Source organism: Semicossyphus pulcher, unplaced genomic scaffold, assembly GCF_022749685.1.
Source record: "Semicossyphus pulcher isolate SPU_LCO1_2020_fin unplaced genomic scaffold, fSemPul1.0.p SCAF_8, whole genome shotgun sequence".
Taxonomy (NCBI): domain Eukaryota; kingdom Metazoa; phylum Chordata; class Actinopteri; order Labriformes; family Labridae; genus Semicossyphus; species Semicossyphus pulcher.
Window position 1 is genome coordinate 6,654,250 of NW_027211759.1, and position 23,877 is coordinate 6,678,126.

The following is a 23,877-nucleotide window of genomic DNA, read 5'->3' on the forward strand; positions in this document are numbered from 1 at the left end:
AATCCTGTCTCGGAGGTCTACAGACAATTCCTTTGACTTCATGCTTGTTTTGTGGTCTGACATGCACTGTTAACTGTGGGACCTTATATAGACAGGTGTGTGCCTTTCCTAATCATGTCCAATCAACTGAATTTACCACAGGTGGACTCCAGTTAAGCTGTAGAAACATCTCAAGGACAATCAGTGGAAACAGAATGCACCTGAGCTCAATTTTGAGCTTGATCGCAAAGGCTGTGAATAATTATGTACAAGTGATTTCTTCGTTTTTTATTTTTAATAAATTTGCAAAAATTTCAAACAAACTTTTTTTAAGTTGTCATTATGGGGTTTTATGTGTAGAAATTTGAGGAAAAAAAATAATTTAATCCATTTTGGAATAAGGCTGTAACATAAAAAAATGTGGAAAAAGTGAAGCGCTGTGAATACTTTCCGTATGCACTGTATATACCACTATACTGTTATTTATTAATATACCACCATGCTGTTATTAATTGATATACCGCCATGCTGTTATTTATTAATTTACCACCATGCTGTTATTAATTGATATACCGCCATGTGGTTATTTATTGATATACCACCCTTTGGTATACCATTAAACGTTAATAGGCACATTATCTAGGGTGAGGACTCCATGTTTCAGTTTTTTCACATGTACTTCTGTCATGGAAATAGAATTCATCGTGATGCATGTGCAGGCTTTTAAAAACTTCCTTGCCTGAAAATTGCATTAGGACTTCATGGATAACGGAACAGCACACACTGTACATACTGCACCTTGTGCATTTTTAACGATTTTTTTTTCTCTAAATTCTGAAAAGAAAAAAAAGATCTGGAAAAAAAAAAAAGAAAGGCAAAGGCATCTTTCTAATTATACAGTTATTCATAACATATCGTACCTTAAAAAATGGCAGCTTCATAGATTTTTGTATTTCAATAAATTAAGCAGCCTTTTAAAAATAAAATCTTTTTTGAAGTATGATATATTTGACCAGCCCTTTTTTTTATCTGACACCAGTGTTAGCAGAAACATCATCCACTTCACACACTTCTGGGTAAATGCAATTATCTGGACACACACACATACACAGGGCTCATTTCTAGACCTTTGACCTCCTCAGCCATCACCTCCCTGCCCCCCCATCTCTTTTTTTCAGCAAACCAATCTCAACACAGGTTTGGGTCAAAGGCGATGGTGTGCTACCACGCTTTCTCTCCGTTAGCCTGTGTGTTATAATTTGTTTTGAGGAAAGAAAGGGAAGATTTTTTAGCTCTACAATAAGTCTGCGCTCCATCCAAATGGAGGTCAGGACTTGCCGTTTCCATGGTGGTACAAGATTTGACTCCTGCCTGAAGGGCTATTGATTTTTTCTTTTAAAGTCATTTGAACTTCATCATTAGTACACAACGAATAGTGACAGGAAGTTAGAGAGGGCGGAAGTGAATAACTTGCTACAAAAACTCAAACCGGTGACTTTAAGTTAAATTAAATGCACCCATTCAGTCAGTGCTGCAGCCTCGCTGCTATTGATCGTCTGATGTCAAGTTCTGTTAGCGAGCTTATTGTCATTGATGTAAACTCCGAGTACCAAGAGTGACACAGGACTCTTTTTGTTAGTATCACATCAGTACAATAACTTCTTGGATTCTAAGGTGGTTTCTGAGGTGGCATAGGTGATGATTCTTTACACTTAGAATCCTTTGGTACAGAATGACACCATCTGAAGATCTCTAATAAGTGCACATGTCAAAAAACACCACAGATGAATGAACAAAAGAGGACAAAGCCTTTCCTCTGGTGCAGTTGCAGTAGTTCTTCTATCTTCTAAGATTGCAGTGAAACAATATCATGCTTGTAACTTCTATTCATGCATTGCCTTTTCTAGCACTTAATGGTGGATGCCTTTAGAGACAATAGTTTGAACCCCGGTCCTCAAATTCTATTAGCGGCCTTCCCTCAGCCTGCCCTTTTTAACATCGCCTCGGCTGTGTCTTAGCTGTTGTGGAAGCCCTGTGTGAGGTTAAGTCTTTGAAGAGGGTTTGAAAAAATACCAGGCAGCGCGATGCAGTTCATATTTGAGTGGTTTTCTGCCTTTTTATAGGGAGGCAGCAGTGTAGAGATGAGAGTAAATAAAGCAGCAAAGACTGCTCACAGCCAGGGACACACAGGTTACAACGGGGTGAGCTGGCCTGGCTGTAGTAAAGTTGATAATATGGTTTGGTAACAGTTTGGGGTTCCTGTCCTGCTACAAAGCTCAGCTTTCCAGTCTTGTTCACCTTTAACTTAAAGAGTACAGCGAGCTATTGACCACTTCCCTCCTGCAGCCCTGTTCTATACAAATAATGAGCTGTTCTTCTAAGTCTTTATTAATCCATAACCACGCTGCATTGACATGCATGTTATGAATACTGGTCTGCATTGGTTTGCGTGACTTCCCGTGTGATTACACTTCCTGTCCTCGGCAGGATTATATCAGTTACATCATGTGAAACCATTATTTCCTGATCATCTGCTGTGAGCATATTTACAGCTTGAAGCCTTGATGATCTGTAATATGCACTGTTTCATGTGGGATGCAATGCAGTTTCGTAACTGATGAGGCTTTTGACGGCCTGGTAGGACGTCCCTCGCCTGAAATAGAGCGATGCTCGTCACTGGCTCTGATGGAAACCTGAACACTCACACAAACTGGACCAGGCTATTGCTGTATAAGATTATTATTAGATCAGAAACAGTAAGCCCACTGATCAGGATGAGCTGAGGGAAATGTTATTGGCAAATAAAGGCATGTTCTGATTGTGTTAGGATGATGTGTACTGGACCTAAGGCGGGGCTCGGGCTAAAGGAGATTTTGTTGACTCATACACGGTTTGACCTGCCGGACAATAAGGAGAGGAATCTGGTTTGGGCCTTTGATCCGTACTGAGGTTCGGCTCAGATAACCTGGTAATTTGTCTTAAACCTTCATCTCAAGTGTTTTCTGCTGGGACCAACGTAACATTTTAGCCCTGGGGCTAACATGAGCTATTATGGTTCTGTGGAAAGAAAACAAACCGGTACAATCTCACCTCCAGTCCCCCCGAAGAATCGACAACCCGTGAGATCACGTTTTCCTAAATATTTTCTCATCCTGACACATTTAGCCGTACGCTTCTGTTTCTTCACTCTGTTAGGCATCACAACAAGTTCAAGGTGCTCTCTGTTTTATTAGCATCTACTTCCCTATGAGATCCTGTGAGGTTGTATGTTGCTCCCTCTGGCACACGCCATTATCTTAGTATCCTGTAGTGTGTTATGATCCATGTGTGCATGTTTGAGATTAGAGAGAATCTTTATGTGAAAATCAGTCAGTAATTTAAAACTCCTGTACTCCAAACCTGGCCTCAGTCGTATCGCTCAAACGTTGCACAAGTGCTGCTCCATCATTGGCCCACATGTTTTTTTTAAGCTGGACACTAGTCTGCTTATTGCCTGACAAGATCACATCATCTTTCACTGCAGCGATCAGCCACTAATGGGCTTTGAACTGTCGTGCTGAGGAATCCCCAGGTTGTGTGTGTTGTATTTATTTGTCGGTGCCCATGAGTCCAATAAGCTCACAGAAAATGAGCGTTTGATGAAAGCCAAACAGCTCTCTGACGGCAAACCAGCGTGTCTCTGTTGCTGTGGTAACCCTCGTAAGATCGGCAAAGCGGCAGAGTGATCGGGTTTCTGTGGTAACTGCTGACTTCTGCTATTTTTGTCTCTTGAGCTCATATAATGGCTGAGAGTCGAGCGAGCCAAAAAGTCGGCTTATTTTAGATAAAGGATCTTCAGAAAAGGACTTAATCTCATATCCCATGGAAGAGACACTAATGTATTCTCATTCATCATGACCTTTGACCCTAAATCCTCACCCGGCAGATGCAAGATTTATCTGGAAACATCTCTCCATATGGCTTGTTCACCCTGTTACTCATCCGAGATCCAATTTTAGAATGGGATCCAAATTTAAATGGCATTTGAAGCTGCTGTGTTTTTCTACGTACAGGTGCTCAGTAAGCAGCACTGCTGGGATTACAGGTCGTATGTTGAGGATAGAAATCCAAACAAATTACTTAGAAACTCTTCAGATGACATGAAATTGTCCGCCACATATATATATATATGTTGATTGCCTAATTATCTGCAAGTAACCCTATACCTGCAGTAATTATTGTTACAGTATGCCATATTGTTTGATACTAAAATGACAACACAGATAACCAAAATGAATTGACACAAAATAACTTAACCTTTACAATGACAATGGTCCTTCGTCATCGCTGACTGTCTATTCGCACGTCATCACATTTTACATCTGCATGTGACGTGTGGTAATGACTTCATTAACAGAAGTCTAAACATGCTGTTCTAAAAAGAATGAATGTTCTAGCTGTTGTTTTTATTTTAGATCAGTATAACTTAAAAACAACACTTTGTTTTGCTTGTACATTGACATGTATCGGATTGTAATGAAATCAACAGACTCTATTATGTCTTTTCTTTTAGAGAAATTAATCTGGATTATGTAAATGGCAATCCATAGTTCCCTGCTGGAGGTGTGTTTCCATTAGGTTAAAGTTACAGTCTTAAGGATCTCTGTTTCGTTTTCGTCGGAAGCCCTAGTGGTCATAGTCTGTAATTGCAATTGTGTGTTTCTTGATAAAACTAACCCTCGCTTTCCAGAGATCCAAGCAGTGTCGCCCTGACCCTCAGTTTTAGTTAAGCTTCTCTTTAAGCTCCTTTTCTTGGTTTGTTTGGTCACATTAACACTTTTTTAACTTCATGGTTTTATAAGGAGACTCCGAACTCCAGAAGAGCCCCAAAAAAGACACAATACGCCGCCCCCCGACTGTCTGTTGCTCTGCTTACCGACTTTAGCAGACCAACCTGCACGAAGTGATGGAAAAAGCTTTAGCTCTGTTGTGGAAGTTGAGATTTTGTTGAGACTTAGTTCTTTGGTATTACAGCAAATGAAAGGGCTTTAATCATGGGGCCGTAGGCTCAGTCACACTCATCCATCGATGATTAGTGACCTAACAGACTTTTATTTAACTGAAAATCATTTTAATTACCTAACAGAACAAAATGCTTGACAAAGTATTACTAGAGTTAACAACCTGGTCTTCAGAGAAGCGCCTTCATAAGTAGGTTATTCCTACCAAAACACAAAATCTCAGCTATTTAATAGGAAAACCTGGAAGCGATTATACATCATCTTTGGTCATCTTACTGGCATTCACAATCTCCATATATGGATGTAAGACTGGTTGTGAAACTACTCAGCAAACAGGAACAGCTCCCAGGCCATTCGCTGCTGCCATCCATAACTTCAGCGGCCCACAGCTCATGCCAACAGTAACAGAGCCGAGACTCTTAGTTTTAATGATCATAGGCTTGGCTGGAGAAGGGGAGGTGAGGTCACTCAACCTCTGCACGCTCACCACAATTGCTATTGAAATTGTTGAATGTGTTTCAAGAGTACCTTAGTAGTTTATTTGAGCTTATTTGAATATATTGAGAACTAGATAATTTCTGTGGGCGATCAGTCTTTGTTCATCTGTGTGCCACTTTGGCACTATTATCCACTAAATGTCATTATGTGTATTATATTTAAGATTCAGGATCCTTAGAGCAAGATTTACAGTATGTTAAAGTTTCTCTGCCATTGTGTGGTATTGAAGTGTTCAAATTAAGATATTAAAACTAGGGATAGACCGATTATCGGCCGGGCTGATTATTGGCGCCGATATTCGGCATTTTGACGCATATCAGCATCGGCCTTTTTTTTTTTTTTTATCCGACGGCCGATAAGAGTTCATTTCTTTGCAAATTTTATATAACTTTGTTTTATTTACTTTATAAAACTTCAGGAAGTTATTTATTTATTTATTTAAATGTTCAGTTAACTTTATAAGAGATGCTGCTGACCCTGGGAACTCCCTGCGCTTTTTGTTTGTTTGTTTAATAAACAAATGCTTAAAGGCATTTAAACAAAGTTAAGTGTTGGAGTTTGTATTATTCAAAGTTTTGACGCCAATATTTTCGGCCTCCTTGACTACTAATAATCGGTATCGGCCCTGAAAAAACCATATCGGTCTATCTCAAATTAAAACTTCCAAATTTGTTAAGCAGAAAAATGATTTTTGTGTGGAAGTAAAGACGACAGCCTGCCCATTTTTAACCTCATTGATAGTCATTTAAAAAAACGATTTACAGGAAACGATATCAAGTAAGTCCAATTCTCCACAAACCTTAAAAGGCTGGTATCAATTGAGTTCTCTTAGTTTTTTTTAAGCACTACTTGGAAAAAGTCTCAGAACACAGTGATATGAAGTGAGAGAACAAGTTGATCGACAAATTCAAGAAAAATTGGAATCCTCAAATAAAGCGGCTGTGAGATACGGCAAAGACTAAATCCAGTCTTAGTTTAACATTTTCCCACTGTGTGTCTATGTTTCTTATAGTTTAGGAGCTCTGTGTGTTAGCTGTAAAACTCCTGCTTGTATATTCCCTGATGAAATAGTAAATAAGAGGCCCGACTCTGGCATTGATAAAAGCTTAGAGCACTCGATGCGACTAACCACACAAACCTACAGAGTGCAGCGGACTGCTGTCGATTAGTCAAAGTCGGACCCTCTGCTGTGGATAGGCGAGGTGAGGAATGAAAACATCACTGTTCTTGGCGTTACTCCCTCGGCCATAATCATTATACGTGCTTGGCCGCTGATGAAAAGGGACTATCTGGGTAGCTTGCAGAGTGGGCTTGAATATGATTAACACCTGGGGCTGCATCGTATGGATGGAGCATAAAGTGGCTTGGAGTGTGTTTAACAGTGGGTTTCGGGGCCAGGGGCACTATGGGGGAGTTCCAAAACAGGGGGGACTTCAAATATCTCTGTTGCGTGATTGTATTTATATTATAGGTCTCTTAGAACAGGTTGAATGAATTATGGAGAGCTTAATTTGACAAGTCTTTCCTGTTATTTCTTGCCTGTCATCATGCTGGTGTTTGCGCTCTCCGTGTTAATGTAGCAGCTGTGCGACTGCCTGTTTAATTTCTAGTATAGCTGTAAGTGTAAACACCTGCATTTACACACTCTTCACTTGCACATGCTGGGATAATCTCACATTTGACAACACCGTAATTTATCCGTTATTTTGCGTTTCTTAGCTTTTTTTCCCTCCGTAAACACTTCATTTTTACCCCTTTTATTCCCGAACGTGCTCTAAACTTGAGGTTCAATTTGAATTGACATCCTCTAGTCAATGTTGTTTCCCATGTCTGTCTGATGAAGGCTGCTGCATGCGTCATTCTTCTCGGTTGATGTTCAAGGAAGCGCAGTGATAATTGAATCGGTTCAGTGGCGTCTTGTAGAAGGAAATCGCCGCATTTGTCATCATCATGTTCAAACGCTAACAAAGAACTGAAGCTAACCTTGTCAGCCATTTAATTTCACTGGGCTCTCCTCCATCCTCCTCCGCCTGTAGTATCTCAGCAAACCAAAGAAAGAAAGACAAAGAAAGAAGAGCCTTGTGACCAGAAGGTCTTGCGATTTAATCAATGGATCAAGTGGGATTTTCTTTGTCTGTTAGAAGCAAGCTATAATGTTGCTCCTTCTACTAGCGACTGCTGCAGACGGCTCCAGAACAAGGCACTTAAGCCCCCATTACTTCATTAACCCATCGAACACTGCAATAGAAATGATCCACCAGTGCATACATTGGTATTTCTTCTTGTTGTGAAGTCATATCTTGGAGTATTTCCAAATGTTTCAGCCATACACATCACCTACACTGGAATTTTTCCTTGTTGAGATGTACCATAAAATCGGGAATATAAATTGCGCCGGAATATAAGACGGGAGGTATTCCAGAGGGAAAAGATTTTCTATAGCTATTTATTAATAAAAACTAAGTTATTTCAACACTATTTTTATTTATTTTCATTTAAAACACATTCAAAACACACACAAATTACATCCTACCATCTGTTTTCGCCATGTCGAGTTTGCACTCCTGTTAGCTACCGGTGCTGCAGCTAGCGGTAGCTGGCAGCCTCCGGTAACGTTAATTGTTGTGAGGGTGGCGGCTGCAATGGCGATCATGGCGGTGCATGTCCGTGCCGAAGCGTTAGCGGCAATCAAGTTAGTTTCCCTCCCTTAAAATGGCAAGGAAAACAGCACTGCAGCATGTTGTAAACAGCTTAATGCGGAGATGTGGGGTCACTGCTTAACAACCGGATAGCGCCATCGTCTGGGTAAAATACTGTAACACAATAAAATACCTCTCTCTCTGCATACTGGTATATCTGTCGCACCGGTATATAGGATGCAGCCCACTTTTTAGGTGAAAATACATGTAATCAAAGTGCATCTTATACACTGAATTTTATTTTATTTTATTATTTTACGCTAACTTCTAGGAGTATCTTATCTTCAAATGCTTCATATCTGTAAAGTCTGTAAACCAAAGGTTATGCAAGTTATGTATTATGTTTTTTTTTGTTTTTAACTGAGATCAATCTGAACTGGGTTATACAAACAATTATCTTTTGCAGCCAGATTGCGGCTACCACCTTCAACTAGAGAATTGTTTTCACATTTTATATGGCATGTAACAACATAATGATGTCACCAACGGGCGTTCAACATAAAGACATGAAAGAGGGAAGTTTTTTTTTTAAAGATAATATTTTCCAAGCGTATGCAAACAGAGTGTGGGAGGTCTGTTTTCAGAGGGTTAAATCTGGCCAGCGGCTCTGGGGAATAAAGAAGTGATGCTGGGCTAAATGTCATGCTAGGAGTAAATGTGTGTGACTGCATGACTGAGTGAGTTCTTAGAAAGGCTGTGTGGATGAATGACAAAGAAATACTTCCATTATAATAATCACAGGACTGAAAGACTATCTGTAAATCTGCCGCGAGGAAGCTCCTTCATGTGCTCTGCTGTAGGGTCATTTAGGGGTTGTCATGGTTACCCCTGCAGGAAGCTGCTAAGGAGCACCTGCTCCCGCCCTCTTTCATTAAAATCCATGTTATTGATTGGCTGCACTCATATCTACAGACCCCCTGCCCCCCCTCCTGCACTTTTCTGCTGGGTTACAGGCGGGAGGGCAGGACAGAACTGGCTCACTATTGCGTCGTCTCTGCTGTCACTCACAGACGGCAGCCAATCAAGGAAGGCGAACCAGACCAGGGGCCCCCCTACTTGTAAATGTGCTCTTTGAAAGGCATCTAGCTGCTGCTGAGAGCGTTGTATGATGAGGACAGTCAGTGGAGGAACACGATCTGGACCAAATCACACTTTCACTCTGTCCTGTGTCCTCGCCAAGGATATTCTTATTTCACGGCCTTGGTAGTGTGTTTGTGGCTCTCATAGTGGATGTGTCATTGGAATGGAAGGTGAGTAAAGTGGTGCTGTTGCTTTATTTGGTTAGCTGCTGTGTATATTCAGGAACTCTACGGTAGCCGTGTTTCTCATCTTGTCCCTTGCAAATGGCCTTTGTATTGAGTACAGCAGGTGGCCCTGTACATTTTGTATTGATATTCATGAAGTGGACGGTTTGCTCAGCGCGTGGGAGAAGGCCTGCTGGCTGTGTGTGTGTGTGTGTGTGTCTTGCTTGTCCCTTTATGTGTTAGTTGTATATCTGTGTGTGGAGCAGATATCTGTGTTTACATAGTGGCTTGTTGAGCACAGCTAGATTAGGCCCGAGGCAGGGAGAGCGAACATCATTCAATCTTCGTGTTTATTTATCACTGATGTCCCGTATGTTTGTTTTCTTTGTTTACTTTGCTGCTCTGTGGTTATGGAAAAAAATAATTAAAAATAAAAGGTTGTTTGACAGATTGTGAATGAGCCATCGCAGCCTCCCGAACAACATCTTAGTTATTGTTTGAAAGACATAGAGCCGGGGAGCTGCTTTATCCATCAGCCGGCAAGTAAAGCAAAGTAAGTGAATGAATGACTGTCTCCCTCCTGTCGGGTCTCTATTTTCCAGATGCTTTATTGACAGAAAAGGAAAATGACTATAATTCCAAAGCATTGCACGGCTCCACAAAACAATTTATTTATCCACTGAATTTAATTAAAGTTCATCACATATATTTACAATTAGACCATAACATTAAAAACACAATTATTACCAGCTAAAGAGTAAAAATCTCCACTTCCATTATGTTGCTTTTTCCTACGCTCACATTAAACCAGCACAAATCAATAAGATGACTAAAAAGAATTGCCTCTCAATTTGTAGCCAGCGAAGACAAAGTTATGACTCTTTTTACATGACACGAGGCAAGATAAACATTTTGGAACATTTTCACCAAATTAGCATAAAACTTGCTGTAATTTAAATAAAAAACAAACCAAAAAGAGACAAAGGGAGTGACCGCTTAATACAATCTCTTTACCAGTAACCAGTGTTACTGACTGTTTTTCGGTTATGGTTTTGTAGTGAAAGATTTCAACAGAACCGAGGGAGATTTCTTGCTGGGTTTTGTTCCTAGCGCCCCACAGCTGACCCTGCCATAACCCACGCTGTACAGGAAGACCCGTTTATAGATGCAGATTGTCTCTTTTCCCATTGCCAGTGAAGTATCCTCCTGTCGATCTCTTTTCTGCTGCGTCATCATCTGACGTCACAAACACGCCCGAAACAGGGTTAGTAAACAGTGAAGATGTTACGGTGGTTAGGTTTATTACTCATTCAGTCTGTTTATCAAATTCGGCGCCGACAAATTTGGAACGATGTTCGAGCGCTGCTCGGACGGAGACGGGCTGAATTTGTAGCTGAGATGATGAGGAGTCGCAGAAGTTACCGACGGAGCATAGCAGAGCGCTGGAAAGGAGATTCGTGTGTCGACACAGGTTTTGTGTTCCTATCATTGCCGATCGGAGCCGAGGTGATAATTACCCGGGTCTACGGCAGAGTCATTTGACCCGGGTCTGAATGTCGATTGTAGCCTTTCCCATTAAGCATAAAAGCCGGGTGTTAGCGGGTTTTTTGACCAGTGGAAAAGAGGCTTTAGTGGGGCTACATTGTGTACTGATCGGGTTCTGTATTTATATGTTTGAATGCTTATTATTACTCAATACAGCCCAGATTTAAATTGATTTCCTGGCCTGCTTGGCAGACATCTTGCTTGTAGATCTCCTCTGTGTTTCTGCACATAAGTAGTACAAGTTCGGCTCTGCATTGGGAGTTATGAAGAACTTGTACTGATACCAAAATATCTTCCTTCTCCTTTGTCTGTGTCTGTATTTCATTCTGATACTTGAAGGGTGAATTAAACTGTGCTGGTATAACTGTCATTTAATGCCATACATTGCAGCTGTAATGATTGTTGGTGTTGGTGTTGGTTATGGTGGTGAGTCTCACAGAAATTATTTCAAAGTATGTGGCAGACAGGACAGTTATTGATCAATGTTGTTTATATATCTGGCCAATTATTGTTTAAATACGTTGTTTTCACACACTCACTTAATCACACTGAATCGCACAGACACTGTATACAATATCCACGCACTCAGACTGACGTACCTGCCACTGCGGCTGTGACAGATGCTGGCTACACTCCGCCTTGCTCAAAGGTCAACAGAGGTAGTTAGACCCAGACGGGCTCGGCTAGCAGCCCCATCAGTCTCGGCCAGCCACACGAGCCAGGCTATGAGGCGCTCACTAATCGCTGCTGCCAACACACATTTCAGGCATGAGCAGCCGAGCCAGAGTGACTTACATGCAGGTTGGACGCAGGAGCTCCTCACGTCACACTTGCTTTTTGTAATAATGTCCGACATTAATGTAACTCCTTGAGCAGAGCTGCTGTATCAGGACGCCTTTCTGCCCTGATATTTAAAGGTTCAAATAATTAATTTCTGAAACCAATCCCATACTTATTTTACATCTTACGTTAAGGAGACATTCAAACACACTTATCAGTCTGAAAATATTAAAACAGTAGTTATCAAATGCTCTGTATCGTCTAAAACAGTGAATATATGTAGTACACAGCATGACTCAGTTTTACAACACAGCACCGTCGTACTGCAGAACAAATATTTGCGTATGTGAGCTTTGGCTGCATCCTTATTTTCAAAGGCGTTCTGTAGCTGTAACTGTAGCTGTTGTACATTAAGTACAGCTGTTTAAATCAGAGGAGCCATTTTTCAAATCCATCTACCAATGCTGCAGGATTGAGGTCTTCTTGGCTACTGTGCTACATGAACATTAATAATCTGTCTGTGTACCTGTCTTTCACTGTTTGTCTCTGTTATAGCCACTTAAATGTATGAGGTAGGGATAGGCATTCCTGTGCCTCACCAAACTCCTGTATCAGCCTACATTAGTTTTACCTCATGAGACAAACATCTTCATTCTTATCTTTCTCATCGTTGATGTGAAAACGTCAGATTATCACAAATGTAAAACTTAGCATCCTGCTTGTATTCAATTATAACATCCCGGTGCACCCAGAGAGTCTCTCCTGCTGCTGGGTTGCTGACAGCTCTGTCAGCCAAAAAGTGTGTGACAGCAGAGCAGGTTGCACCACCGTCTGGTTTAAAAGTTGCTCATGGAGCAGAGAGCGTCAGAGCAGCCAACAGGCTGGAGTCAAGCTGCCCTGCCTGACAGTGTGTAGTGTCACGCTGCCCTCTGTCTCTTTCCCCTTTCTCATCATCCATCAGACCATCACAGTGAGTTTCCTGGTTTGTGATCACTGTGAGACTTGCTCAGTTTACACATGCCATGCTATTGCTCCTACCTTGCTCTGTGTAACTTCACAAAACACTGCGCAGCAATAATAATATTTGTGGGGATGACGGTGTCGAGCTCAACCCGACAGGAGGAAGAAAGAGGGCACTTGATCTGGCATTACTGGTTTACTTAAAAAATAAGGAATTTTTATTGTCAATGAATCTGTTAATTATTTTCTCTAAAGCGATTACTTGTTTGACCCATAAATTGTCAGAAAAAGGTTGATCAGTTGGGCGGATCAGTGTTTTCCTAAGTCCAAGAGGACGTTCTGAAATGTCTTGTTTGACCACAACCCAAAGATGTTCAGTTAGCTGTCAAAGAGCCCTAAGAATATTCACAAAAGGTATGAGAGAATTTTACTCTTTCCCCCCAAAAAAATATTCAAACCGAGGAATTTATTATCAAAATAATTAATAAATGAATTAATAGTTCACAGCTAAAGGATTTATTGTTTAATCACAGCAGCTCCAGCCTTTTAGACATGGTGGTGATGGTGGTGATATTAAAAGCGCTAGAGTGTTTTAATAATGCACAATGGAAGAGACCTTTCATAGGTTCTCTTTGTAGTTAGAGGACAAACACGTGTGTGTGTGTGTGTGTGTGTGTGTGTGTGTGTGTGTGCATAAACCAGAGTCATAGTATGTTTTGTTGTGTGCGTGTTCACGTGTGTCTCAGCGTGTGTCTTTTATCATTCCGGTCAGGCCGGCAGTGTGCAGACCGTCCCCTCTTCAGTAAAGGTCACATCTCCTGTTGTCTCCGGTGACATTTAGTCCCGAGTCTGTCTGTCAGAATTTGTCCCCTCAATCATCCCGTTATATTGCCAGCATGCTCCCCGGCTGCCTCCTCCCTCACCAACAGGAACTCACAGGAGAGCTGTGGGCACAAGAGGTGGAGAAGTGAACTTGTAGCATGAACAGGGTCACCACTTTGAATAATTTGCCATCAGTGACAATTTGTGGATGAGAAATGGTCCCATTAAAATGCTGCTTCTGTGTTTTATGTTATTGTAAGTGGATTGTTCGGGAGGGGTTGTACAAGAGAAGCAATTGTGAGATGCTGTTTAAGGCACTTTGAACGTAAGATGGGTAATTTATGATGTTTTTGTGGGTGGGAGGTGGCCTAAAATTGCCCATACTAAACAAGCGTACAGAGAGCAGTAGTGGTGGAACAACGTAGATGAAGAGAGGGAGCGGCAGGTGGGAGGACAAAGCACACAGAAATGAAGTTATTTTCCGATTGTTTCATGGTGGTTACCTCGTATTGCAAAAAATAAACATGCTTAAACCTCCACACAACCCTGCAATGACAGCTTCTGTCTGTCTCTAGCCAACAGCCACACTTCATCCTGACCTTATTGGCTGCCTGGCAACCGAAAAGCTGACGCCTAGAAATGTCGCGTTAGACAGCACAATAAGAACATACACGCAGATATCACTCGAGACACCACAACACACTTCTCCATGGTCCTAAGTGATAATTAGGCTAAGTCGTATTATTCCTTTAAGCTGTCTTTATACTATAATTGCTTCTTGGACTGTCAGTAGCTTAGAAAAACCCTCGCTACCTTCTGATGTCAGATTAGGAGAGCCTGTGTCTGACAATTTCTGAAGCTTTGTGAAAACAACAATCCAAAATTAACTCTTCCTTCACACCTGATTGACCAGCCGCACAGAGGTGAGAAAGTTACCTGTAATGCTTAGCTTTTTTCCCTCGTTACACAACTATTTCTGTCGCTCTTCATGTGAATTTAACCAAGTGGAAAACCATGAATGGCTTCCAGGTGAGATTGAATCTGAGTCTGACAATGTGCTCCGTTATCTTCATAGTTAATTGACATCACGCGTGCCTCCTCTCGCTGACAGCTGGCTTTTGATTCCTGATATCAGACAACACAGTGTTCTGATCAACGTGGATACACAGTCGCTGTTTGAACCTGTTGGATTTCAGTTAAACCAACAAGACGTTCTTATTAAGCAAATCATGCGACCGCAGCAGAGTAACAGCTGGTGTGGGGCTGTGTGAATATGAGGAGTTTTCTTCAGCAGATATTTGCTGTGGAAAAAAAACAATTAAATGAAGGTTGTAACTGTTTAGTAGCTACAATCAGAGCGCTTTAAAAAAAGAAGCAGCTAGATTTACTGTGAAGTATTCGGAGGAAGAATTCCCTCTCCTCCTTTGGAGTTTCAAGGTGAACATGTTCTTGGTAGCATTGATTGAGTCTTCTTTTTTTCTTGTTGGCTCGTGTGATGATTTCTTCATTTGCTGCTTATAAGGAGGAAACAGGAACATGTATCAGAGTCTCTGAGACATGGCAAGCACAACATAATCACTTTGGATAAGAAAGGATTGTATTATACTCAAATTTACTGACATGAAGTTGTCAACATTGTCTTCCTAAGCTTCAGCTTATTGAAAGATCCACAGACGTTCTTTGTTGCATACTACCTTCATGTCGTCATTCTTGAGGCGACGGTGGCTCAGGGAATCAGAAGATCAGAATCGGGGTTTATTGAGAAGTAGGTTTACACACACAAGAAATTTGGGATGGGGGGCGGGGTGCTGTTGACGAGGCTGGCAGCAGAGGGGAAGAAACTGTTCCTATGTCGTAAGGTTTTGGTCCGCAGCCTCTCGCCAGAGGGGAGGGTCTCAAAAGCCACCCGGCTTTTTTGCTCAAAGGGAAAGGTTACAATCGGCAGTAGACCCGTAATTATCGCCTCGGCTCCGATTGGTGTTGATGGGAACACAAAACCTGTGTCGACACGCTAATCTCCTTCCCCTTTCCGGTGCGATGCTATGCTCCGTCGGTAACTTCAACGACTCCTCGTCATCTCAGCTACAAATTCCGCCCGTCTCCGTCCGAGCAGCGCTCAAACATCGTTCCAAATTTGTCGCAGCCGAGTTTGATTAACAGACTGAGTGAGTAATAGATACAATAAAGACCTAACCACCGCAACATCTTCACCGTTTACTAACGCTGTCTAGGGCGCGTTTGTGACGCCAGACGGTGACGCAGCAGAAAAGAGACAGACAGGAGTATACTCCACTGGCAGAGACAATCTGCATCTATAAGTGGGTCTCCTTGGGTCTAAAAAACCTGCGTCAATGCGCTAATTTCAGTGGGAAAGGGGTAAAAGAGTCTGTGACCGGGGCGAGAAGGGTCTTCCACAATCTCACCTCAGGGTCCTGGAGGTGTACAGGTCGTGGAGAGACGGCAGATTGTAGCCAATCATCCTCTCTGCAGAGCGGATGATACGCTGCAGCCTGCCCTCAGTAGTAGCACTAGTCCTGTGCAAGTAGGGCTTTCACCCGGTTGAGGGCAATAACCATCATGCAACACAAGAAAGTAACCAGAAGAAGATAATAGACTGAACTTCCTACGACAAATAAATAACTCCACTGTTCAGGAAAATTGTCTTATAAAAGGATTTAAAATCCCGTCATACTCCTCACATAAAAGGGGTGGAAATGAGGTCTAAATGTGCGACACTGATTACATTTTAGTTTAATTTAGTTTGATATCTAGTTAATCTCCAAATGGGACATTCTTGTTAGAACTTTACCCGAGGACTAAGTAATTAACTCACACGAGGAGGATGAATGATTTCAGGCTGTAGGACCTGATTCCAGTCAAGACATCTACAGAGAGAGGATCTATATTCTGATGCTGCAGCCCTGCAGGACGGGGAAAAGGCTGCTTTTGTTCAGGCATAGTTTTAAATCGTAAGGTATTCAATTTAAAATGATCTAAAAGAGAAGTGCACAATATTTTTACATTTTTGACTCATCTTTTTATCTATAAAATCCAGTTTTTGATGCATTTGAAGCTTTCATTGTTTTAACATCGACATTTCATTGACTTTCAGATCCTGCCAATTTCCAACGCTGTTAAATTGTTTAATGCAAATGGGCCGTATGTTAATTACGACAAAGATGAGAGTCCATAACCAGACAGCAGTATCCTCTCATCAGTGCAGGCTGACAGCAGCTGTTAGACTTGTTGGACCACAGGCCACTTTGAAAGAGCCTTTTCTGCTGAGACGAGAGCCCCCCACTTCACTGCAATGAATAGAGGTGCAGCTGCACTTGTGTGTGTTTTCTGTATGGGGTTTATCTGAGTGGGGTCTTTGTCCCACCCTCCCCATCCTCAGAGTGACTTCTATAGATTTAATGAGACAACCCATCCCTTCCACGGTAGTGCAGCGGCCTGTCAAGCTTGCATCTTTACTACAGCGAGGAGCATCCACGGACTATTAGACAAATTAAGGAGAGGGAGGTCACCTGAGGCCGGCAGCTCTTGATGATCTGTGTTATGTTTCTGTCCTGACATGTAGCTAGAGAACTGATACACACAGAATTCAAAACATATTTAAAAGAGACAGTTTCATTATAGTGAAATATTGAGCCATTGGCCAAGTCTTTTGGCCCAGTCGAACTGTACATACAACTTAACTCTCACCTCTGAAGCCTCCAGGTTTGCTATTCTGAGCAGCTGTAGATATTATGGTCAGGCACGTTACAAGTCAGTTAGCACTTAATCTCTCTGTACTGATCAATATGTATCTACAGTCCCTTAGGGCTGGGATCATAAGCTTTTCTCCTGATACTATCACAACGCTTTGGTGCTGATTTGATATGTGTTCACACCTCTAGATATTAGCTGTGTCCCAATCCAGGAGCTGCATCTTTCGGATGCCAGTTGCAACACAGCAGTGCCGAAGTCTGTCCCAATTCCAAGGTTCCTTCAGATGCAGCCGACAAATGCGTCCTGCTTTTCCCCGGGCCGCGAAGGATCCATCGGGTGCATCCTTCGCGGCCCAACGTATCCCAAGATGCATTGCGCACCAATTGAAACGAGATGGCGGCCGAAGAATACACTTTAAATGTAAAAGTTTTTGGTTTAAACTCAGTCACATAGCTAGCGTTAAACATGTTTTTTTTAAAAAGCGAAAGGGGCCTTGAAAGAAAGCATCTTTAAAATAATAGGTTAAGTTACGTGACGTTATGCTAGCTAGTTAGCCCGCTAGCTACCTGTTGCTAGGCGTTTGGTGATGCAAGGGTAAGGGCGGGTCTCATAATAGTTTGGTTATAATGGTCTATGCAGGCTACGAATGGAGCATCTTCCTTCGGAGGCTGCAGCCCCCTGATTGGGACACAGCTGTATATCATGACGCGAGTTTTTAACATGTGCCTGCTACTTCTAGGTTTTGGGGTGCTTCTGCTGCTCAACTCCAGTTGTCTATCAATAATGTTGAAGTGTGAGTGCCTGACTGAGGTTCACTCTCACTTTACATTTGTTTTTATCTCTCCCTCTTCTCCTTTTCACGTTTTTTTTTCTAGCTATAGTTTCAACAGTTTCTCTGGTTGCTCTACTGTCAGTCATTTCCGCTGACCTGTGATAGCTACTGATAGTAACCAGGCCAACCAAACTGTGCTGGTTGTGCAATGTTTTGACACATATGCTTCATGCAGTAAACAAGTCTTCATTTTCCAGGGAGTTTGTGCCTGATTTTAGACAGAATTGCTCAGTGAATGTGAGGCTCATAGGGAAGCAATCCAAAAACAGACATTGTTATTACACTATTATCCTTATGAAGTAAATACGGATTAGAAAAAAAACAGTAATGCCACTTTAAGCTTGCTGCTCTTCTTGAAGCTCAAATTTCTGCCGCTATTAGTCCATCAAAGGAGGCACTTCTTTACCTGCATTCAGCTTAACGTGATCATTTTTAAAGCATTAAAGTGGCCTGTCAAAATCTTATCAAGACAGAGTATCAGTCTGAAAAAACTCGGCTGTTTAGTCATGTTTTATACTTAAAAAGTGCTCAGTGAAAAGAAAGGTCAGAGCGTCAAATATCATCTACCACTTTTGCAATTAGCGACTTTTTGTGTGTCATTGAAAGCAGATGGCAGAGGAGAATTCTGGCTTCCTAATGCAAGCATCATAATATCACTACAGCTACACCACCTTCATGTTTATTGTTTCCAAAGGCAGGACATATTTCTAAATATTCTGCTAAAATACAAAACTTCCAACACGGCTGGTAGAAAAGGAACGCATTGTACCCTGAAGTGTGTCATTATTATGGAGGCGGCTGGTGTTTAAGAGGGGCTCGGTAAGGTGTTATTGATATGGATCATTGATTCTGAGATGTAATTTTCCACTTCACAGAATCTGATGGAAGTTGTACAAGAAATAAATTGTATAGAAAGCTGACTTTGCTGTCCAGGGAAACGCAGAAGGAGCAGATGAGAGCTCGTATGGCATGTGGGATGTAAAGTTTTTGCTTTAAGTTAAATCTCTAAGTCTTGACTGCACTTTAATAGCCTGTTTTTTGCCTGATTTTAAACTTTCATTATCAAGGGCAAGCTGATTATGATAGCTCCGCTTGGGGAATGAACTTCCAGCTTAAGTTAAATACGGGTATACCGGCCCCCCTTCTTACTCATCAGCCCCTTTGCACCCATTCACAGCAATGCAAACAAGCTTTTTAGCTGATGATGTTTTTTCAATTTAGGAAGTTTTTTGCTCGACTGCACCGAGCTCTCTCTGCTCTGTGTGGCTCATTTTGAGCAGTGATTTGTTTCTGTTAGCTGACTGACTATCTTAATTTTTTCTTTTACTGTTCACATCATTAGCTCTCTAGGTTATTCCTTTCATGTCATTTTAGCTAACGTTGTACACCATACAGACAGTTTGTCTTCAAGCAAGTGAAAAAGCGAATTCACTCGACCATAGATATTGATACTTTGGCTGCTGCTGTTCGTCTTTGCTTTGCTTCTGCTTGTCTTGGGAGATGCAGACTTCAACACTAAATCAACAGTAACATTTTGAACTAATGTTTGAAATTGAATACAGTACTGGTTACTTCTCAGAGTCAGAGTCGAGCTGAAACGGCATTGATGTATTTCCGAGTGAAACAGGACGTGCAGGTGGGACATATCATTGAAGGGATTTGATTTGATCGTTGAGAAGTGGGCGTAGACAGACGTTCTCCACAGCGCAGTAGCTAGCTAACTGACCGAGCGTTCTTGGTGCTCTGCGGCTAAATGTTGCAGATTAATTGGTTGAAATTGTTTTGGTGCCAACTTTCACCGGAAGAAAAAATGATCGGATTTTGATATGGATTTTCTGTATTTTTTTTGGCCTATATTGTCAAATAGATGCACAATATTACCGGGGATGTGATCTAAAAGGATTAAAATGACATTTTTCATTTCACATCGACTTTAAATTGAGTTAGTGGGTGTGGATGCCATTCAATCTATGCCCAAACTTCTAAGTAGCCACAACATCCTCTGCTGAATGTAACCATGTGGCTTTATAACAATATACTACAAATCTACATTTTTTGGAAACACTAACAAGCTGAGACTTTAAATAAATTACACTTGATGTAGGCTATTCATAGATTAGAGCTGGCATGTATCAATGGAAGTTACTAGCACAAGATTTACCACTGAAAAACTTCCTGTCTCTTATTGATCTGAGACAGCATTAATATGATACAATAATCTATTTATTGAAGTGTATGCAGGCCTTCCTCAGGTGGTTATACTGTCACATTTTCTTGCACTTTTAGGAAGCAAATGTTTTTACCCCCTGTAAACACTATCTGAATGATTTCTTCCAGACTAAAAGTCATGTTTGCATGGGGAAAGTTTGCTTTGAATATCGTATTACATTTAAGGCTGCCAGTTAAGCTCAATTTCCTCCGTCATTTTTCCACCCGCCGTGCACCTTCAGTCAGTCTGTAGTAAGGCTTACCCTGGTCCCTCTGTGTTGTGTTATTTCACGACTGAGCAGCAGGGCATCTTGGGAAATGCCAAACCCTGCTTGTGTATGACGTGTTTTTTTTTTGTTTTTTTTTTGCATGTACCCTTTCATGTCTCGAAATCACAAATGTTCTGGTATCCTCTGAGTCCTCTGATGTTTTCTTGCAGTTATAATTTACAAGTCCTCCGTGTAGATGTGACCTAGTTTTATGTGAATACGGCGTTTGATTGTACAAATATTTTTTCTCAAGTATCCTGCTCTGATGTCGAAGACACATTTTCTAGTATCTAATAAAAACCTCTGTCTTTGTTTTCTTTGTGTCTCCTCTACAGTAAGCATGTTTCTCAACACCCTGACGCCCAAGTTTTACGTGGCTCTGACGGGCACTTCCTCCCTCATATCAGGACTCATATTGGTAAGAAACACATCTTTTCACTATGTTATAATAAAGCTTAGTTTTGATATTTATTATGATTTTACAAATGATTTTTGTAGCAAAACCTTTTTTTGTTTGAAATTTTAGTTTTATCATAAAGCTTGGATGTCACTTGTAATTGCTTTTTTCCCCCAATGCACTGTGCGCTACTAAAACACAATTAACTCCACCACTTAAACGGTTATTAGGGTATTGTCAAACTGGGGCTCTAGTTTGTAGACAGTAGGGGGTCTAAATGACTAATAAGTTTTGTTTCAGTAGATTGCTTCAGCTGGCAGCTGCGACCATGGCTGCAATGTAATCCTTATGAGCCAATGCACTGGATCAGACATGTCCACTAAAAGGGATTGTTTTTGCAACTGACACACACTGATTTTAGCTCCAACCGTTTGCCAACATTATGGAAGTGATCGCTACAAAAATGGACCTAATTGTTAGTTACAACCGTTAAATTGCTCTCCTCAAATTGATACCTGGTCAATGGACTGTACTTTTCTAGTCTTGCGACCACTCAAAGCTGCTTTTACACATTCACCCATTCACACACACATTAACACACTGATGGCAGAAGCTCCTACCTAAAGTGCCCACTTTTACTCAGTCATCACATTCATATCCGTTGGCTATGCCACCGGGGGGCAACTTGGGATTCAGTGTCTTGCCCAAGCACACTTAGACATGTGACTGTGGCAGTCAGGGATCGAACCCCCAACCTTCCGATTGAAAGACGACGAGCTCTACCACAGTTAGCTGCCACAGCCGCCCTCAAAGCCACCAGACTCCATTGACAAAAACAGAAATGTTACCTCGCAGCACAAGAGAGATGGGTTAGTTTGTTTGGGCTTTGTGCGCCCAAACAATCAAACCAGTCGAGACAGTGGTAGACCAGCAGCTCCAGTCTTCTGCAAGGTAAAATTACTGTTTTTGTCAGTGTAGTCTGGAAGATTAAAAAAAGCAATAAAAGAGGTTTTCCAGGTTTTGGTCCTGTCTGTAATGTTGTCAGACACTTTGAATACCAATCTGAGCCTGTCAGTGACAGAAACATGACTCTTGGTGACTGCGTGCTCTCTTCTTTTCATTCAAACTCATAATTGCAAATGGAGAAATTAAGAGAGAATATAGAGAAAATAAAATTCTTCTTAGAGATGGCTCCCTACGCGACTTAAGTCAAGGATGTAATTTGTTAGGACTATAATTAAAGAGTCAGAGGCCAGGAGGAGCTGAAGAGAGAGGACATTCATACTTGACCTGTGTAAGATGCCCTGCAAAAATCATGGAGGTGCGTGGCCCAGTAACTGATTATCCTTCCATGCATCTTTAACTGAGAGTGGGATTACTGGTCAAAGTCATTGACCTGCTCCCTGAGCTTCTAAAGGTAACCAATGCAAACATGTTTGGGTATCTTACGTGTCTTAGATGTGGTTGTTTGCTTGCGTCAGTGTTCAGAAATAAATAGTCCAAAAAAAGATGTGACAAAAATCATCAGAGCAGCGAGGCAGTTTAATTAAATAGTTGGCCAGGCTTTTCCTACTTCTGCAGGTGTATTTTTTTTCCGCTTTCAACTTCTTCACAGAGACAGCCAACTGTGCAACAGTGTTTGGTCTGTATTTTAAAATAGCCCCTCTCTTAATTAACTTGCTCTCTCTTCCCTGCGGGCTGTTGGCCAATGTGTGTAGGCTGCTCAGAAAAGCTGTTGAGCATCGCACATGCTCCGTGAGATGATTAAGACATGAGGAAGCGAAGGAGTGATATCGCTCATTTCTCTGTAATTGCAATAGATATTTATGTCGCAATTAGGAAGGTTGTCACTGACGAGTTGTAGATAAGAGCAATTGAAATTTCACTTTCTCCCTCTCGCTGAGGCTGACAGGATAACAGCTTATGCAGATAGTCTGTCCATGTAAAACACTCTCATCAGTATTCTGCATATTGTCTCACACTCAGCATTTATACCTTTTCCTGTGAATGGGCCTTATGTTAGTATATTTTCAAACAATTACTGTTTCTTTATTCCTTTATTAGCAACTGTCTTGCATACTAATTATAGTCACAGTCTTCTGCTGGTTGCTAGGTGAGAGTCGATGGTCTCTGCAGTTGTTAGCTGCATTTGCAATCAGCTGAAATTAATAGGAAAGTGTTGACAATATGGCAAAATTGGGTACTAATACTAATACTCATTTATGATTGGGTTTGGATATAACAGGCTATTACAGGGCTAATGTTTGGTTTGTAAGCTAGAGTATACAAATTGCCTTCATATATACTTGGGAGTAGTGTAAAGCGCAGATTCAGTACAAGGTCAGAACATAAAAGTAAATGGACTGCACTTTATCGTACACACAGTGCTTTTAACCAGAGAGCACAACATGTTTTACAGTGCCTCTTATTCACCTAAACACGCACACACCCATGCACACACACGCACACACACGCACATACACAGCGGTGAATGTGGAGCTGCTGCCCTGCTCACCAGGGGCAGCCTGAGGTTCACTGCATGCTCAGGGACACTTTAACATGCAGATTAGTGGACGACCCGCTCTGCCGTGTGCCACCATGACCCGACAGTGAGCAGATTTTCTGTCCAACCGATCAGCAGGCTTTACTGATTAGTTCCACCTCTGCAGATGAAGGTGGTAATTGGTTATACTGGGGAGAAGCACACCTGTGAGCCTGTGTGGAACAAGAATGGGGTGCACTGCTGCAGACGGTGTTAATTACTGGAGTAGATCAGTCTGAATGATTAAAATCATAAATAAAAGCAGATGGGGAATAGAAGCTAGCTAAGCTAACTGAACTCTTATAGCTGACGAGGCCTTTTTCTCTGCCCTCTACCTCCAGTGATTGTCTTTACACGTCATGCTCATCGGATTTTTCACTGAATGATGTCA

At 41.6% G+C, this 23,877-nt stretch overlaps 1 protein-coding gene across 4 annotated transcripts in view; it reads left to right on the forward strand.

The window, feature by feature from the left end:
• Window positions 1–23,877, forward strand: part of LOC138612503 (suppressor of tumorigenicity 7 protein homolog) — a 61,975-nt gene that overhangs the window by 18,801 nt on the left and 19,297 nt on the right. For all 4 annotated transcript variants that reach the window (XM_069685803.1, XM_069685806.1, XM_069685804.1 and 1 more), the window contains one exon: window positions 20,883–20,965. In XM_069685803.1, coding sequence (XP_069541904.1) covers window positions 20,883–20,965 — 83 coding nt within the window. The remainder of the gene's footprint in view (window positions 1–20,882; window positions 20,966–23,877) is intronic.